Genomic DNA, 20,041 nt, shown 5'->3' with positions numbered 1-20,041 from the left:
TACCACCTTCATCCACCGGAGCCGTTGCCTCAAGCCAAGGGCTGGGGGTCTGTTTCGGCGCCGTCTCAAGTCGGACAAAAAGGCTAACCATCATTCACTGCTACAAGTCTGCTACAAGTCTGCTGCAGCGCTGCATGAAGTCGAACATACCTAATGTCATCACAACGTCATTCAGCCATTTTTTGCAACAAATTTACCTGCCTTTAGCAACTTCCCCTGAATATTTGGCGGCCCAAATATAGGTGGCCCAATGTTTGATTATAGGTTTGACATTTCGGCCTCTCCGTAGTTTTGAAACTTACAGTCAGCAACTAAACACTATCCAGCGCGTCGAAATTAAGCCAGCTAGCTAGTTAGCTCTAGTTCCTCTGGTCATTGTTAGGAGGTTGGGAGATCTTACGAGGTTGAAGTTAGAGCAGCTAGCGTTATATCATCTTTTGCGTATTAGTGGAGGTGAGTAAAGGCTGAGAAAGCTTTTGTTTTCTGACGCTGTTAATGTTAGCTAGCAACTAACTAAAGTTACGTTAGCAAACAGCGCCTGGTTCACCAAAATGTCCTAGGAATTTTCATAGTCAGTATCTTCATACCAGTTTAATAGCAAGAATTAGGTCACCTGATAGCTAGCTTTGGCGTTAGCTGGTACCATGCGAGACATCTGTGGTTAAATACTGACACCTTAAACGTTTAAATATATTACCATCTCTTGCTACCTAGTTCTACTATCAAGGACGCAATGTCTTTGCCACCAACTGCTGAGAAAATCGTGCTTAGCAGCACTTCAACAGTCCCTCTCCATGAACGGTAAGAAAATATACAGCGCTTACTTTCATCGCCTTTTATTCTTCTCACGCTATAACAATATTGTTTTCGCAAAACCTTCTGAGTTTACATGTATGTGTTAAATGGTGTTTACCAGGTGCATACATATCCTTTCAAATCCTTCACACCTGCTGAAATGTAAGCCACCACATTTTGAGTTGTAGGAGGCGGTGCAGAGGAATGGCATAGGCCTGTTCCACATGCACAACCTCCCAAATGTCCTGGACTCATTAAGGCCTCTGCCCTCTTAGCAGTATGCATACTCCTTGAAGCAGCTTTCAACTCACTTTTAAGGCATACTCGCCTCTCTACATCCCTCAACTCTGTCCATCACCCTCCGTTGCCCCTGACAGCTTCACCATCATGCTGAAGAGTCGACCTGACCAGGTGGCAGTGGAGGCCAACCTGCAGCAGAAGGAGGCCAGCTTCAGGAACAGAAAGCTGGTCCTGCAGATGGAAGACAGACCATCAGTACTGGTTGCCCTGCAGCATAGGGTACTGTGGAGGAAGAGGGAAACAATGCATGTAGTCTGGATAAGCAGTAGCCCCACCTGTTGACCTATTGGTTGGGACTTGAGGGAAATGTGTTGGCATGTGTTACATCTCTTGTCCACATCAAATACCTTCACATATATAATCCTTTTGACCCCTATATGTATTCCCCCCAATGGTATATTCTGCAGAGTTTGAAGCACCGTCTGGGAAAAGCCAATGTGCTGGCCAGGCTGGGCCAGCCCATGGGGGCCATATCGTGGAGGGGTGCTGGCAGACGGTTCTCCACGAGGGAACTGCCAGACACATCCAGAGAAGGGTTCCGTTGGAGGAGGGTCAGAGAGGGTGCCTTTAAACCAGGCTTCAATTTTAGAAGTGAGTGTATGTGGTTCATTTTTCATGCTGCTTACAAATGAGGTTATCTGAATCTGTATATGTGTAGTAGGACTCCCTTCTGTGTGTAAGCGGGACTGGTCAGAGCAAGTGTTCCTTTGGTATCCTTAGGTTTCATCCTTAGGTTAACCTTAGCTGTTTGACTTATTGGTTCAGCTTATGCTCATGGTCTAAATAAGGGATTGAAGTGCAATACTTTACAATGAAAGTTTGAGTTAATAGTTTTAATGATCAGCGCTTCCCTTGTCAAACATTTCTGTAATTTGCAGGTGTGGGTCCGAGGCATGGCTGGAACAGTGTTGCCAGAAAGAAGCTGCGTTCGGCGCTGAGGATGCAGGGTGGTCTTGTGACCAGCTCTGGAGCGCTGTTAACCCAAGGAGCCTGGTACCAAAGAGGAAGAGGTGAGAGCCCTCAGATCCCTCAGATTGTTGCACATGGATTATGAAAGAAACACATTATTCAGCATGCAGAATACACCGTTCCTTATGTCCCTCTGCAGGAAGAAGAGGAGTTGGTCTCAGTCTGGATCAGACTGGCACAAGAGGGCATGGTGTTTTTGGCACTGGGCAAGGTTTTGGAGATTGGGGAGGTTTCAACACCAGGGGAGCGTTCAACACCAGGGGAGCGTTCAACACCAGGGGAGCGTTCAACACCAGGGGAGCGTTCAACACCAGGGGAGCGTTCAACACCAGGGGAGGTTTTGGTATTAGGGGAAGCTCCGTCACGAGGGGAGGCTTTAGGGCCAGGGCAGCCTTTGGAGACAGGGGTTGTGGCACTTTCAGAGGACCCTTGGTCATCACCAAAGAGCAGCTAGACAACGAGCTTGACGAGTACATGTCCATGTCTAAGAGCAATCTGGATGCACAGCTGGATGATTATATGTCTATGGCCGGTTCCGACTATATTGGATATTAAATGAAAATTCTGAAGATAAATAAAAAATGCAATTTCTCATGTAAGAGCTACAACTGTTTACATTTGTTCGGGGAATGTTTAGCATGATCAGTTTTTTTTCTGTTTACAAAACAGTTTGAAATAGTTTGTTTTTGTGCAGGACAATGGTAACTACGGTAATGACAGGTTTGCCAGCAGTTTGAATACTGTTTGTTTTTTACATTTTTTGATACTGTACTAAGTTGCAAACGTTTTTGATACTGTTCTAAGTTTAAAAAAGGTTAAATGTTAAAGGCTAAACTGTCATCAAACCAGTCTATAAATGTTTTTGTGAATCTAAAAATGCAACAACAAAAAAAGAGATGTGCTTTAGTTGATCAAGAAAATGTTTGATATAAGGTTTCATATTGTTTTAACATTTTAACATGCATGCAGTTTAACTAAATAAAAACCTAAACAGAGTGGTTATGCAACTTTACTGGAACCCCTTTCTCATTTCCATAGCTGTCTTAGTCTTATTACTGGCGATGAGAGAACATTAGCTTAGCTTTCCTAACGCCGGACGTCGGACGACTAACAAAAGGTGTGTTCGACATCGGCTGCATGAAACCAGAGCCATAGAATTTTTTTCTTCTATGGCTCTGCATGAAACGACTGGCGAGATTTGCCGCTTGCAGTCGGGGAGGAGTTAAAAACAGCTCTGTAAAGTTGGACATTCCAGCTCCTCGTGGTTTTCTACGTTGACTTCAGTCATGGCCGATCAACCGCTGTTTGCTTACTTTATCGTTGACTAACTGCATGGTCGCGAATGTTATTGTTTTCGCATTAGAACTTGCACGAACCATTGCACTGAAATTTGTCATTTAATGTAGGCCTATTGGGCTATGTTAAACTCTTTCTCCAATCTACAAATACCAGAACTCAATTAAACTTCCGTTAGTGGAGAGACAGACTAAAACCCTTTATTCAACAATAGCTAATCTATCGCAGTCTATCAATAAAGGCAAATATTTAATTCAATTGTACTGCAGGGCTCTCAAGTTTTTAAGACAGGCAAGAGTGACCCCACCCCCCCTCCCCCTCCATCAGGGGGTCACAATTAATTCATTTCTTTTTACCTGACATCTTTGAAATACAGCAATGATTAATGCATCCATGGCCAGGGTTTAATTATAAAATATGACATGATTTTAAAAGTGACCTATCATCGACTATGCAATACACTTAAATGTATTTAGTGCTAATACAATTATTAAGCCTATTTGGAAAGAGGTGTTTATAATGTGACAATATGTCAGTCATCGTGTGATAACGAAAATATGACTAGGCATAGACTACTTGTTCTGACTACTTCGCTGTGAAATGGTCACTGCATTTAGTCATTTAGCAGACTCTCTTATCCACTGCAGAGGCGGCTGTTGGAGTTTATCCGAAGCTTTCCATCAGCGTGGCTCTTCACAAAATCAATCCACCTATTTTTCCTTTCCTCATCAATAGGGAAATTAAATAGTGTCGCAGCGCAGCTGAAGTTTTTACATTTACATATAGTCATTTAGCAGACGCTCTTATCCAGAGCGACTTACAGTAAGTACAGGGACATTCCCCCCGAGGCAAGTAGGGTGAAGTGCCTTGCCCAAGGACACAACGTCAAATGGCAGAGCCTGGAATCGAACCGGTAACCTTCAGATTACTAGCCCGACTCCCTAACCGCTTAGCCACCTGACTTCCCTGGATGCACTTTTTGCATCCAGGGAAGATGCAGTTGCGGGTGGAGGGTGACATCCTGAAGCTAGCTAGCTAGCTATGGAGGATTATAGGGTCCAAAACTAAATAAATAAATACTTGGATAAATAAATAATTACATAACACAAAGCTTAAATAAACGACTAATTATATAATGAAATGCCTAATTGACATACAAAATATATAAATTACAAATTAAATGAGACACTAAATATATAAATGTTACATGTGTATATATATATATATATATATTTACGTTTTAATGTGTTTTTAACTTTTTGGCCCCGCCCATTAAAACCTGATCTGAAAACGGAAGAGAAACTGTTCTACTGTTTTAGCGCTTTGCACATGCTTTCAGGAACTCATTTCACACGTATATAATGTACTGAGAAGCAAATCATGATCTTTACAAGATCTTTAACTCCTCCCCGACTGCAAGTGGCTACTCTCGCCGGTCGTTTAATGCATGAATCCGTTAGTGAAGAGGCGGACTAAAACCCTTTCTTCAACACATTTTTATTCAATTAAACAGTTTAGTCCGGATTTGATTATGGGCGAAACCGAAGGTGACAGAATAATTAGAATAATTACAAAACACGCGTCAAAGTTGTCGTGTGTGAGTCTGGCTAATAATGAAATAGCTGTGTCGTCATTAGAACCCGTGCAGTTGCTCTTTAGAAAATGCGCTCGGATACACCATGAACATATATACATGTATATATAGGTGTGTTCGACTTCATACAGCACCGGCGAGGCCGACAGACGGCTGCAGCCGGTTGCCTTGACGTTGAGAATGCCATTGGCTGCTTCAAGTCAGCCGGGCTGCAGGCGGCTGCAGGTGACGTCGGCGCTGCATGAAGTCGAACGCACCTATTGTCTATGGGCTACACAGCCGGCGGTTCTCGAATCGATCTCACGGTACTTTGATGCTACGTCACAGTGACCTAGCCTCGGCGCCGTCTCAAGTCGGACAAAAAGTCTAACCAGAATTCACTGTTTCAATTTAGCCGCCTGCAGCCGACTGCGGCGCTGCAAGCCAGTCCATGCCGAACGCACCTAATGCAAGATGGCTACTGACTTGTAAGCAAACATCAGTCGGACTAATCTTACAATGAAATCGTGAAAACACTATCTACATTTGTCAAATGGAAACACTGTAATACAAGCACTTCATTTTGGGGTAAGCCACTAAACTGTATTTACCTTAATTTGCAATGTGTGAGCAAGCATGCGGTGTATTCATAAAGTAGACAAGTTACGACTTCGTACAGCATGCTTTTGATGGTTAGTGTAAGTATATTATTGGTAGTTCGTTGATTAAGACAGGTATTTGCTATTATTTAGAAATACTTGCTTATGTTTTGTTGAACTATTCTTTTAGAAGTTTTGTTGCAGTTTCGTGGTTGTACCTTTGCCCTTTGGCCAGTAGAATGCGCTGTTCACCAACTTTAGCGTTGTCGATCTGTGCCATCTGCTTGCCGCTCAGGTAGGCCCTCTTGAATTTGTTCGTGGAAACCAGACTGAACGAGTTTACCTAGTCTCTAACCCAGTGTGCTTTCTTAGTGTCTACGGTGCTGCTCGTTCATTAAAAGAACGTGCAACAGGTAGGCCTACAGTCTTTAATTTTTTTAAACCTAAATATATTATCCTTTGTCTGTTTTTCAGTGGATCTACAACTCAAAAGCTACAGTAGTCCTACAGTTAACTCCCTACCCCAAACTCTTAATTACTGTACGTCTCCCAACGGTTTTTCGGGCCAACAGCAAAATAACAGATAAGAATAACTCCTAATTTTAATTGCAGCTATGAGCACTTCATCCCTTCATTGCTGGCAGGAAGAGGAGTTTACAATTTTGGCAGTGTGTGCCCAGTGTACACCTTTTCAGATGGTAAGAAAAAACATCTATTTTCAAGTGTAAATCAGAAATATTATTTGATTGTCAAATGTTATGATTTATTTATTACCCCACTCCTAGAATTCGTGGCCACCTTGTCACTTAACTGGATTCATTGAGCAGATTAACTGTTCAAAGTCTAACAAACTTGAACATAAGAGGTAGGCTTGTTGTCCTTGATTTCTTAAATAACATTGAGTTGATGAAAATGATTAGAATTTTAAAAAGATAGGTAGCTGTGATAACAAATATAACACTTTGGAATGGATTTACAGGGAAAATAACTTGTTTGGAATTTATATGACAATTTATAAATTAAATCTATGATACTCCACTAAGCTTTGTGAAGCAGTCTCAAGGCTTTAGCATCAGTCTTAATTCTCCATCGTTCTGTCAGCTGTCGCTCTTTAAGACATGAGGAAAAGCTCTTCTGGAGGTTTGAGGGAGTCATGATGACTCTGACGGTTGTCTTCATCCTACTTGTGATTGCCCGTCAACGTGGCTTGGACCGCCTTGCATCAGAGAAGGTCCGTCGGCAGATCGAATCCATATAGTCTCCTCCAAAGTTGAACTACCTCATTTACCATTGTGAACATTTTACTGCACATTAATCTAATTTCTTCATGTGGTGGCCTTATTGAGTAATGTATATACCAAGGTGTAATAGTTTATGGATACAGATGTGTCTGTCTTACCTGATTATATTGAGGGTTTAAACAGGGTGTTATTTATCAGTCATCTGTATAATTCCTTCTCATGTCTAAGTTTTCTGTTCGGATCAAAGTGCTTGCTGTTAATGCAGTACAACAATATATAGTTATTTAAGGCTGTGATGTAATCTATTATGTTTCTTCTTACTAAAGTCCCGATGCTTTGTTAACATATCCTTAACCTGAGTACTATAGTACTACAGAACATTTAATGTTGTTGCATGTAATTAAAACGTAATAAAGTATTTGCCTACAGTTTATCAAGTAAACATGAACATTAATTCAAAACTTTTCTCAGGCAAATTATATAAAGAACACTTGCATGATAGATTATAAAAGATATCAATCAAAACTCAATACAGAAATAGTCAAATCCAGTATGAAATGCCATCAGTCACAAACACTTGAGAAAGAAGTGGTTGCACTTTGACCCTCTTGGACAGTCACATAGTTGGCCAAACCGTGGTCCCTTTTTCGCTGTGCAGAAATCACCAACATTACACTGCAAACCAATTTGGGGAAATGACACATATGCACAGACATTAGAAAGCAAAATAACATAAATATACTTTTTCTATCTGCTTGCTGTAGTGTCGAGCAGTTGCTGTAGGTTCCTACTAGCCCCAAAACTAGACAGACATTGTGAGACACCAATCAACCGTTATCTGCCCCCATATGACAAGTGTGTAATTCAATCTTGAAATAATTTTATAGTGTAGTGAGTATAGTGCATTTTCACTTTGTATAGGGCTACCAGTTTTAAATTTGAAACATTGTTGTTTGTCTGTGGCACAACAAATCTGTCTTTATAGTTATGTTGTGTTGCACCCACAAATTCAAAAATGGGTTTATATTTATTCACCAGTCGAAGATGTGAAAATCCCTCTGTGAGATATAACCTGTAAGGAATCTGTCACGTATAACCTCTTATTGGACTTACACTAGGGAGGCGGCTCTGTCTTCTTTCCCATGAAGCCATTCTCCTGTTCTGAAGTTTCTCTAGAACGTTGTGAAGAACACCAAGCTGAAAAAAAACAGAGTAAACCCCTGGTTATGTCCAGTAACAACCATAAGTATTAGTGGTAATACTGTATTATTTTAGTGCCAACATTCTCAGCTGTAGTACTAACTGAAACAGACCTATATTGGCGGAAAATACCCACAAAATTACCCACTATTTAGGTCATCGGATCTTTCTTGGTCCTGGATTGTGCTGCTTCTAGAACAGGTCTGGTGAACTGGTCTGGCGTTCTCATAGCCCACAACAATAGCTACATGATACAAGGTGTACAGGAAAACATTTTGGGGTAACACTATCAGCAGATAGAGGCCTAATTGTCACCTTTGGATTGATTTGCCACATATGTTCCTAATATTCATTATAGTGTTGCGGTTATCAAGTCTGTTCTACACGCAGAGCCAGAAGGTACAATAACCATGAGGATTTTTTTGAACTTCTAAAGTAGCCTACTTGGTTCCAGCGATTTAATTGTATGCCAGAACTCACCAATTCCCTTGTGTCCTCGGTAGCTTCATGCTTAGATGGTAACCTTTCATCAGTCCATCCTGCAGCCACGTTTGACGTCGAAGATAATATGTAAAAAAAGTAAACAGAAGTAAGGAGCATAACTGCTGATTTTGACATTTCTGTGATGGATGGAATGCAGTCAGTAAAGTGACTTCTCGCTGTTCTTGCTACGCTGTCCAAGGTACTGAAAAGGAGCAGCAGGTTTAGTTGTCGATCTCCTCCGTCTGAATGAGCTTCAATTAGGTATCAGTACTGGGAAGTCGCCCAGCAGACACCTACACACCCGTCATCCACATACTTCATTGGATCTGTTTTATGTAATCAATCCCATTGTTGCAGCCCCAGGCTGACGATGGGAGATTGCAGACGACGCTAAGAAAACATGTTTGGTTTGGTTGGGTTTAATTGGATTAGACCCATTAACCCAAGTGAATTTTATATGACAACTTGTAATTCGACGCTTAGACTCGTTTTTTATCGATCACAAAGGATGTGTGTAGGCTGGTTGATTTTTACTTAATACAACAAGAAACAGAACAATTCATTAATGAAATTTGTTATAGACCACTCCTTCATCCTTACGGCACCTGTTATATAAAGCGATAAAAAGGGAACACCCCACAGCCTTAATCTCTTGGCTGTCCCTCTTGCTGGTTTAATCTTTTCCTTCTTTAGATGATTTTAATAGCCCAGTAATGTCAATGGGCACGTATCAGGCGGCCGCGTTGACCATGTGACGTCAATCAGTTCCAGGTATTGGGTCTCTGAAATTCTGTCTGATTTAGTGGATTTCAATCAATTTCCCATACCATTTTTAGATCATTCTTTTCTTTAACGACTTAGTATCTCATACTATGAATACATCATAGTTATCAATTTAACCAAATACAATTTTATATAATATTGGTATTGATAGTGCTGTGCTACATAAGCTCATACGTTTTATTACACTAGTAGACCTACAGTATAGGCAGACAACTCTTGTATTTTATCTTCTTGTATGGTAATGGCAAACCCCTAATCCTTTCACTCCCTTCTCTTTATCTGCCGGTCTGTGCTTTCCCAGAGCTCTCCCACAGTGTGCATGCCCCGAGTCATGTGGACAGACTGTGCTTCAGAGGGGAGTTTGTGCCAGTATAAATAGAGATGTATAAGAGACACGCAGATGTTTTGTGTTGACTTTAATACTTTTGCAGCTGGAAGTTATTTACAGGTTGTGTGTGTGAGGAGGGGACATGTTTTTGGGCAGGTCAGAGCTGGGGGTGGGTGAGTATTGAGAGGAGAAAAAGGTGAGGAAACACTTTTGCATTTTTGGATAGACGTTTTACTTGAGGTGGAACTCAGTACTTTAAACATGTCAAATACTGCTGATGCGGTGGGATTTCATTTGATTTCTTCACCTGAAAATCAAGTTGCCTTCTCAGTACATGGCAAGAACTCCCCCTCATGTGAAGATGATCAGCAGATGACGGTTGAAGGAGGCATCACACCATGTCAGGACTATTCTGCCTCCCTAATGGTTTTCTCCTGCAGCCCAGCCCTTTGACCATGCCTTGGGCCGTACGTTTCCCAGAATGCAATACGCTCCCTTTGACAAATCCTTGGCTTTGTGTTTGAATGGGAAAATATACAGCCTCAGAAATCATGTCAGGTTAGAGGAGAAAATAAAATAAATACAGCTTGTTGAGTAGCACTGTAATGCCCCCTACCACACATACACACACATCCTACCCCCACCCCACTGTAGGCCTCTCTGTTTTATGGTAAACATATAATTTTAGCATTAATGCTTTTCTAAGGATGGGAGGATAATTGGAACCCTATTATCAATACACATGGTACTTGACTCCTTCCAGTTAACATCTGCAATGCTTTAAAACCTACATTCTAACTATGAAGTACTGACCACAGAGAATAGAAAAATGCACCCAGGTGTTAATGCATCTAGAGCTAGCTATCACTTATGGCAGAGAAAACTCTAAAACATTACAGCTGTTATTTTGTTTAACCCAAAGAACATTGAATTGAAAGGTGAAATGAAAATGAAAAGATAGGCATTACTAAATATGACACATAAAATTGAATAATGTATTTATTGTATAAACAGTAAAAAATGTTGTAGAAAATGTTCTCAAAGACAATACAAAGTATGCGAAAGTACTGTGGGGTGACACATTTGGTTGACTTGGGGTTGTGGCTTTAAATCGAATGAAAATGTTATTTGAATGGCATTATCAAGGCAATTGTATTTACCTTCAATTTTGTAAAAACCGATTGGATCCTTATTAGAAATTAAGTACAATTCAAATTTGTGCACTCACAAATGTATATCATCTCAAAAACAAAAGTGCCCTAAAGAGTCCATACAACCATTGTTGTATTATCATCGTGCTGAGAAACTTCACATGCTGCATTTCCTGGTTGCACTACTGATATGAACCATGGGACATACTAGGTCAGTCAGTAGGCTTCTGCTCTGTCCGACATCCAGCATATCTGGGAAAGAGACACAGAAAACGTAATGAGACTATCTCCAAAGTATTAAAGAACACTTCATGGTGTTTACATTGAGATTCTTTTCTTTAAGTGATAAATAATGTTTACGTCAGTGCCCTCAGGCCTACTTGAATCTTTAACTTAAGCATCTAGAGAGCACTATACTTTTATGGCTGTGAAATATGGGTATTGGCCATAGTGTTGGGAGACCTTTGACCTTTGTAGTTAGGTGTCAACCCCTATGCGTGAAATGTTCCACTAACAATGTTTCCCCTCATACACAGATACTGTGAAGATTATTCCTTTTCGTGTTCACCTGGCATGTAGTGGTAATAATGTAGTAATTTAATGTTGTAATGCCCTAGCCGCGTGTCTTACCTATGCTCTGTTTTGAACGGCCTCCTTCATGCTAAGCGACAGATCTGTTGAGCAGCCAATCCTAGGATCAGAACTAGGCATGATTGGCCAATCACAGCAGCCTAGTTTGGATCATGACATGGCAGTTAGGAATGATGTGAGGAACTTTACAGGCATTAAATAATTGCTTTTAGAAGTGAGTCCCTTGAATTCTATAGTGAGGTTAATATACTGTATTAATGGAGAACACTGTATATTATAATTTTGTGACACACTTGGTGCTGAATACCTTAACATTGTGACCATGTGTGCACTTTAAGAGTAATGAACACAAGGTACCTCATTCCTAGGATTGCCTGGCTCATCTTCATTTTCGTCCCCTATTATTTCAAACAAACTGTAGTCAATTGGCTGGCTGCTATTACCTTAAGTAGGATGGAAAAAGTATTGCAAACAGTACAGTTACATCAAAGTTGTATGTAGAAATTGACATAGAAACAAATAAATATATTTCACAAACTTCTCTTCATTTTAGAGTTTCTTACTGTAAAATATGTAGTCCAAAGTGGCACTGTAGTCATAGTCTGGCGTTGGAGTAACGTCATCGTATTCCTCATCTTGGTTTCCTATTGATGGAAAAAGTGACACATTTTTGTCAACAACCTGGCAAGCCTTGAAACAAAAGGTTACTTTGCATCTCATTACTCTTATTTGTCTTTCTGGATAGCACCATTGTGCTCCTCAGTATCTCCTGTTTCAAACCTATTTGATGCCCTGTTGAACATGTGGATTACATTTTCTCACTGCACACACACAATGGGCCCCTGATTTGTTGTAGGTGGGTCCGGGGAATCCCACCTCATTTGTTTGGCTTGCCCTGGGGGAGCAATAAACACTCAGGTGCGCCTGCATTTTTTTTGTCCCCTTGCCCAAGACGAACAGAGACACCTTGTGTGAGTTATGGTTCCCAAAAAGCGAGGCGAACAATGGAAGCGTGAGGGTGGTTTGTCTCCCAGGAGGATCCATGTGGGAGTTGGCAGAAGGACAATACAAGGAGGAACATGTCTTCCATCAATCACTAATTATGACCAGAGAACAGCAGGGGGTAGTGTGCAGGGATGGAAGACAAGCCCCTACAGACAGAGATATGCTGTTACAATGAGTTTCAGCTTTCACTCTTTAGCTGGACCGAAAAACAAACACACATCTTGTGAAACTCCAGATTGAGCAAACCTCCTATGAAAATATCTTTGTATTGAACTTGTTACTGGGTTCATTTTAACTTGGAGCAAAGATGTCCATGTACTTATTTTTTATATATTTTTCTTAGACCGGGTGAAATGTGTATTTACAAAGTGAAAAGTCAATTATGTCAACCACAGGGTATTCAACTCAACAAATGCAACAAAAAAAAGAGGAAGTTACTCTCTGAGCCAAATATCATTCACACTGTAATACTAAAGTGCATACAGTACTGTGATAGGACACTGTGATAGGACATGTAGAAACAAGAAGAGCCAGTACACAGCATTAGACAAACAAAGCTTTTAAATATGAATCCTGGCATGGAATAGGTAGTTCAAGAAGTCAACAGCAGTTAGCTTCCTACCTTGATTTATTTCAATGGCAGGAAACTTCTTTTGTTCTGGTAGTTCTTTATGCAATGCCGAGCTAGTCACAATATAATTATATTATGCTATATTTATATATTTATTGCCATCTTTTTTAATTTCAGGCTTTATTTCATAGCCATATTTATTTATGTATTTATCTATTTATTTACCTATTTATTTATTTAATTGTGACTAACTCGGCGTTCCATAGTTCTTGCACTTATTGTCTTAATGTTTAAAACCATACTTTCCTTTTAAAGTTAATAATTCCTTTTATATCCTTTATTTGTAGTCAATTCTAAGACCAGATATTATATACTAACTGAATTAAAATATACTTATCCAGTAGGTTTCCGATAGTGTTTTATTATTTTATAAATACATACACATACTGCATGTATATACTGTGCATATGCAGTATATACTGTACATATATACATACTGTATATAAAATTGATATGTCTTTAGAGCAATGTTGGCTTTGGTGTTCCAGTATCCTCAGGATTCAGTTCACCTGTTTCATTGGTGATAAGGGCGGTTACTCTCAGCAATGCTCAGACAGAACACTGTCTCTGTGATAACGCGTAGCCTGTTGTGACAAACTGGTTGGGATAAGGTTTACATGCTGGGAAGCCCCAACATCCTTTTCCATGCTCCTCCACAATGTGTAATTAACACTTCCATTAGTCAAATTCCATTTCTATATTGACTGTTTGGTTTTGTTTAACTCTACTTGCCTTCGCAAATCAACTGGATTCATGACCATGTAGCACATCCAAAGATGGTGTCTTTCAGATCTTAGCATTCCTGTTACAGAGTTAAGCAAACAGTGACCTCTCAACCTTGTCAGATTTCTGTCACAGAGACAACCACTGCCCCCCCTACATCCACCACTACCCTCTCACTCTCCACAAAACCTTGTCCCACCAAGACTCTGCCAGCCTTTCACTTTCCCCACTACACCTAATAAATTCTCCATTCAGCTATGATAAGATCTCCAGAGTGATGGTAAACCACAGGCAGACGAGGAGCGCCCTGAGGAGCACTGACAGACGTTCAGCATGCAGCACCACACCTTAGATGTTGTGTTCAGGTCATTCACCAAACATGTTTGATCTGGTCATTATGTCTCAAATGTTGTACAGTTACTTGCATTTACTTGGAAGGCTAGTGCCCGACAGTTGTAGAACTTGTAATTTAATTCAGGGAAAATAGATCAATTGGTCATGTCTCTGAACTTTACAAAAAAACTAAAGAAAAATGGTGTTCCTGGTAATGACATCATACGCTACATGACGGGTGCCAAACACAGGGAAACAGTTGGTCCTGATAAGAGGACAGGCTGGTTATCTCTGCACTGCCAGCGCATGGTTTGGAGTCTGTTGAAGCCTTCACTTACACATTTAGTCATTTAGCAGACGCTCTTATCCAGAGCGACTTACAGTAAGTACAAGGACATTCCCCCGAGGCAAGTAGGGTGAAGTGCCTTGCCCAAGGACACAACGTCAGTAGGCATGACCGGGAATCGAACTGGCAACCTTCGGATTACTAGCCCGATTCCCTCACCGCTCAGCCAACTGACTTCCTACACACAGTATTGAGCAAAAAATCTTGGACTTCTGCATCAGTCAGTCTTTGTTGTCCATCATGTCAAGAGAATCTTCATCTTAAAAAGTGCCAGAAGGCATGTTAAGGACAATGGGAGAATTGACTGAAAACATTCAGGATGTCCATTTATAAAACGTACCTTTGAATTACCCCATGCATGTTCAGGCATCCCTGTCTTTGCAATCCATTAGGTTTTCTTTCACGTTTAAACGGCTAGGTATGTCTGACAATGAGCAGTAAGTGTATCAGGTGGAATTCCTCATGAAAGATCATGTTGCAGTAGAGATTCACAAAAACGTAACAAAATAATCTACACAACAATGACATTTGTAATAAAAGAAACGTCAGTCAAAAACCTTGACAAATAACAATGTGCTGAATAAACTCCTAAAAGCTTTTGGCAATTTATAGCTAAGCTGCCTTGTTCTTCCAAACCTTCCTCTGTGCTTTCTCCAACAGCAACGTGAATCACCCGACCAAACTGCTAACGACCAGTTTCGGGACAAAACTCTCCCACTTCCTGGCATGTTTCTTTCTTGCAAACTCCCTAAAACCAATGAAGACAAACGTCTGCAGTGGACAAGGGGGACCCCAGCCAAAACAAGACAAACAACAAGAGAGCCAGAGCCAAAAGTAACAAAAACAAGAAGGTTTTGAAGTGTGACGAGTTTTCCCAAAGAAGCAAGTCTATACTGGTCTATGGACAGCTTCCACAGCATAAAGACCTCACGGAGCAAAGAACAAAAAAACGTTATCCCCATAGGGGATTTGCTGGAAAGACTTGATTATTATTCCCTCCTGCGGAAGCTCTCCACTGGTGCCTGAGAAAACTCATCCCTGCTCATGGTAGGGTTACAATAACACAGCTCGTGGCTTTCTGAATCAACTCTACAGAGTGCTAGATGGATGCTTATTATTCCTCAAAATGCCCTGTGTGTGAGATTGACTAAAAACCTTACCCCCTCTCTGTATGTCTGATATTCCATTCATTCACATTTTGGGCTTCGATAAATGTAACATCGATGCTGTAGTGTATACCATGCAACCCTCCATACCAGTAATGCGACGCTCAGATATTAACCCTGGGGTCCTCAAAGCAGGGCAAAGTTCAAAGGTCATTGAGTACTCACCCCAGCACAAGGGTAGAACCAGGACCCAAGTCACCCAGAGATAGAGCAGTCGCCTGTGCATGCTGGTAGGGAGACAGAGGAAGAGTGGGAGATGGAAGACCGAATGCAGACACTGCCTATGTGTTGAGTGTGGGGGAGTGGTGTTTGAATGAACAAGCGTGTATGTTGGTGTGACAGGGAGGTGGGGCTTGGAGACCAGAGCCAGAGGCAATGTTAAATGCACTCCTAACTCAGTTCCTTAACACAGGTCACTTTCTGTTCCCCTCGCCCCTCTTGTACTGCTGGTGAGAGATTTTCCAACAGCTAAAACTGGAACTCACCAGTGAAAGTAAACATGCACCACAGACAGATCCTGACACGTTACGGTCGTTGTGTAATCTGACGTTGGATCTCTACACAAACGGATGATTTGTGCTGTACCTGCACATTTTATCTATAATGCAGGCCGTCATTGTCTGTGAGGACTAACAGGAGTTTGGCAACATGTCAAGTTTGCTCTGTCCACTTGTGTGTGTGTATGTGTGTGTCTAGGTGCTGCTTTGGCATTCCTCCATCCTGTGTTGACCAAAGATCACATGAACAGTCAGAGTGAGAAGTGAAGAGAAACACATTTCTCAAGGGCTAAGGTCTGGGAGCCAGTCCAGCCCCTTCTACTATCCTCCGCTTAGTAGAGGCACGTCCTTCCAAAAAACCCTGCCTTCCAGAATGGAGATTTCCAGTAAAGGAGTGTAGATATCCTCCCCATAGCCTCCCCCTGATGGTCTTAAACAGTCACAGCTGTGTAATGGGCATGCGTGAGTTTGACCGTGGGTGTAAGAAGAGGACTACTGAGAGTCACACACACAAACACAGATTTTCTCTTTCTATCCTTCTACCCATCACATTCTCCCATTCAGTGCATTCAAAATGATCAGTTTATCCTTTTTTTCACTCAGCCCTTCAAGTGAAGTGTCTCTTTCACTGTGGTGTCTGTTACCTGTTCATACCGCTGTCCACACCACATGCTGCATTTGAATGGAGTGTCAGTATGTAAACTCTCAAATATATCTGTTGCACAATCCTAGCTGGAACCACCACAGATTCTGAACCTCAGAGCGATCCCTTACAGATTATCAAATTGTGGATCTTGGTGGCACTTTTGTCAGTTTACATTTAACTGGGGGCTGGGACTCAGATTCAATATATTGGGATCTCATGGTGCAACAGGAAGTTAAAAAATATTCACATTCACACATGTATATTTGTCTGTGTGTGCCGCTGTGTGTGTATACTCTGAGTGTGCAGAAGGTTAGGGGAGCTGCATAGACATGTTAACAAGAATGCCTACCAGTCTTGCCCTCCGTAGGGCTGCCTTAGTGAACAGTGAATTTGAACTTCAGCCATCCTATTTTGCTTGACAACAGACATGTGACATTATAAGATCAAATTCTATTTGTGAAAGTAAAATTGGAAGTTGGCAAACTGATTGCTTACGCAAGGTCTAGTAATTTATAATTTTACACATTTTCTGGGTTTGTTTTGTTTTGGTAGCTCATAAGGTTTTAATTTACTCCATACATTTATTTCATAAAATGCATTCTGTAGAGTGAGACATCCTTTTGCGTCCTTAATGGGTTTCCCAATCCCACATTCCACTCCATATGGAAGTTTAATTCCCTTCCTTGACATTAAACAGATTCACTGTACCCCCAGCCCAGACCCCCTACACACACAAACACACGCTATTGCTCTTTCTCTTTCCCTCTCTCTCACACACACACACAATCTCTTTCATCCATTGTCCCCCCTCCCATGTCCTCCTCCATAGGGGGTTACAGTTTGTCGCTCTGCAGGGAAGAATTCCTGGCAAGCATCTCTATCCATCACTTCCATGACTGCCTAGCCCTAGGGGGGCAGTGTTGGAGAAGGGTATTATGGACGGGGGCAGCATAAGCAGGGGTGGTATGAGAGGGGGGTAATGTTGAATGGGGGCAGTATGGGAGGGGGGTTTAGTATTGGAGGGGGGTAGTGTGGGAGGGGGGTTTGTGTGGGAGGGGGGGTATTTTGCTAGTATGGGAAGGCCAACATGGTTAATCACTTGGCTTCACCTAGGATAGAGTCACAATATCTGTACCACCTCCACATGGAGTAAGATCAAGTGGATAGAGGGTTGTGAAGGTAAAAAGTAGTTATTGTCTGCAGACAAAAATGCATCAAAGCAAGTGGAGTCTAACACCATGCACATTCTCTTTCACTTAGGTGATCCTACATTTCAGTCTTGTGATCTTTCATTTCAATGAAATGAGGAACCAGCTCTAAAGACACATCCAAAGCTAAGGGGATGTTTTTAGATAGCATACATTAGTTTCTATTTGTGGTTCTCTTTTTGACATGTACTGTGTGGACATTCCTAACATCCACAAACCTCCTCACAGAAGTTCCAGTTATGAAGACATTTTCTTCTTATTGGGTGAAAAGGAACAATGGACCTCCATGCTTAGGTCTTGGGTTTGAAACTACAGGTACCTGCATGTTTTAAAGAAAGGAGCAGCAATATTTCAAAACAATATTTGAGATTACCATTTAGATCCCAAATTCTTACCATGCAAGATTGCAATATCAGTTTTGATCTACCTGCATCGCATAAAGGTACTCAACAAATTGGCGATCATCCTACTCAGTGAAAAATACAGAAATTTCAATCTCCAAGAATAACACACCCAACTAACCCTAAAATAACAAGCTGGCAAAACGTCATTGCTGCACAGCATACTTGTGGATAATTGCCATGGGAAAATGGCCAGGGCCAAGACACAGCCACAGCTCTTGTTTTCACTAGATGTCTTGGTCCACACATGCACCCATGACAGCTGGAATTTTTTTGTCGCATATAAATGATGTCATACAGTATTGGGTTGCCGCAGAGAGAACAACCCATAGGAGTGCCTTGATGTTTCTGTTGACTGGTGGCACTGTGGATGATAAAGAAGGTGCCTCTGTGTGTGTGCGCATGTGTGTGTGTAAGTGCATATGCACATGCATATGTGTAGGGGTGTGTGTCAAGGTTTGGTTGAGAAATCAGGGACAACTTCTTCCGGAACAAGCAGTGATGTTCTGTTTCAACTTGTTTTCGTTCTCTCGTCTTAAGACAATAACTTATTCTTATCATGAGAAATCACAAGAAAAATATAATGATTCATTTCAATGTTTAGTATCTTACTTGTTTTTAGTGACAAAAGAAGTGACTCAGAATGTATCTCTCAGAAGTGTTTGATGAGGATGCCAGGTTTGGAGTGACAAAGGGTAATTAGCAGTATGTTGAAAACTATAGCTTTTTCCTCACAACACATTTGTGTTCCTTCTGGACTATTCATTTATAAGATATAAAGAGTTATTGTCAAACAGGTAAAAATGTGTGTGTGTCTCTCTCTCTCTTGCTCCTTCTCTCTCCTCTCAGATAACTTTACTGTTATGATGTCAGAAGATCACTGAAGCTCAAACAGTTAAGGCTGTCTCTGAGGGGGACTGCTTGTTTTTGTAACAGGCACCACAGGTAGATTAAGGACACCAAAAATGTTTGATGAAGTATCCCCACAAACAATACACTCTCTTTCTCTCTCTCTGTCTCTCTCTCACACAGATACACACACAGCAATAACATTACAGGATGCTTAGCCACTTGACCTGAATCAGTCTTTGAAGTCTGTCAGTTTATCGGTTTCAACAGCAACTGTTCAGTTATTGTGACAACCTGTTGGCAGTTCCTAAACCACAGCTAAGTAAAGGGAAGTGAACAAAGCAAGAACCCGTGATACTTGTGCACCATTTCTGTAGAAATGTCTGTAGAATTCGCGATAGAAGGATCTGTTACCTTTTGTAGCACCGCCGCCGAGCTGGAGACGAGTGACAGCAACAAGACTGCCAGAGGGGGGAACCGAGGAACTTGTGTGGGACGACGAGCGACGGACGCTAGCCCATGCTTCCACTGCCCCTGTAGCAATAGTAACCCTACTCTCAGGGATCTAGATTTTAAGGCATTTGGGACTTTCTCTGCACATCTTGCAAGTGGTCATCTGTCAGTGTGTTTTAAACTATGTCTTTTTACCCAGTATTTATTAGTTATAAATAAAGTACTTAACCCGTTAAGGAGTGGCGTCGCACATATGTGATCGTTCGAATGAGGGTCTCACAGCGTAACGTTGCACATGTGCGATTCTGACCATTCTTTTGTTCACACTATTTTCTGATAGACAAAAACTATGACAAACGCTATAGTATGGCAGACAACCCAAGTCTCCCGGAAGGTCCGGGAGTCTCCCGCATTTCAATAGCGGCTCCTTGATGCCCGCAAATGCTGTACAAAAAGAACCTCACACGTTGTGTG

The 20,041-nt window shown here is 41.4% G+C and overlaps 1 protein-coding gene and 2 long non-coding RNA genes across 4 annotated transcripts; 2 read left to right on the top strand and 1 right to left on the bottom strand.

Moving 5' to 3' along the window:
- The first annotated feature begins 418 nt into the window (after positions 1 to 418).
- Positions 419 to 2,685, top strand: LOC136944848 (chromatin target of PRMT1 protein-like). Its single transcript, XM_067238766.1, has 6 exons — positions 419 to 453; positions 715 to 801; positions 1,173 to 1,314; positions 1,503 to 1,686; positions 1,974 to 2,105; positions 2,204 to 2,685. Exons 2-6 carry the CDS (start codon positions 734 to 736, stop codon positions 2,617 to 2,619), a joined length of 942 nt encoding a protein of 313 aa, XP_067094867.1. The 5' UTR covers positions 419 to 453; positions 715 to 733; the 3' UTR covers positions 2,620 to 2,685.
- A 2,734-nt stretch (positions 2,686 to 5,419) lies between these two features.
- LOC136943998 (uncharacterized) lies at positions 5,420 to 6,770 on the top strand. Of its 2 annotated transcripts, XR_010876733.1 has the most exons (4): positions 5,420 to 5,521; positions 5,828 to 5,945; positions 6,145 to 6,230; positions 6,634 to 6,770. It is a non-coding gene; the product is annotated as an uncharacterized lncRNA (long non-coding RNA). The 2 variants fall into 2 exon arrangements; XR_010876732.1 differs by lacking the exon at positions 5,420 to 5,521 and having other exon boundaries at positions 5,549 to 5,945.
- Positions 6,771 to 10,541: 3,771 nt separating this feature from the next.
- LOC136943997 (uncharacterized) lies at positions 10,542 to 15,806 on the bottom strand. The gene is made up of 5 exons (XR_010876731.1): positions 15,679 to 15,806; positions 11,873 to 11,953; positions 11,667 to 11,752; positions 11,349 to 11,449; positions 10,542 to 10,970 (listed from the first exon to the last, which is right to left on the bottom strand). It is a non-coding gene; the product is annotated as an uncharacterized lncRNA (long non-coding RNA).
- Between the last annotated feature and the right edge of the window lie 4,235 nt (positions 15,807 to 20,041).

This window comes from Osmerus mordax, chromosome 6 (assembly GCF_038355195.1).
Source record: "Osmerus mordax isolate fOsmMor3 chromosome 6, fOsmMor3.pri, whole genome shotgun sequence".
Classification (NCBI taxonomy): Eukaryota; Metazoa; Chordata; class Actinopteri; order Osmeriformes; family Osmeridae; genus Osmerus; species Osmerus mordax.
This window is presented reverse-complemented; position numbering and strand designations above follow the sequence as displayed.

Bases quoted from the DNA above. Each gene is read 5' to 3' on its own strand.
- LOC136944848 (XM_067238766.1), top strand. From the start codon at position 734: ATGTCTTTGCCACCAACTGCTGAGAAAATCGTGCTTAGCAGCACTTCA. The intron at 1,687-1,973 runs GTGAGTGTATGT...TGTAATTTGCAG, and splicing joins ACCAGGCTTCAATTTTAGAA to GTGTGGGTCCGAGGCATGGC. The intron at 2,106-2,203 runs GTGAGAGCCCTC...GTCCCTCTGCAG, and splicing joins CTGGTACCAAAGAGGAAGAG to GAAGAAGAGGAGTTGGTCTC.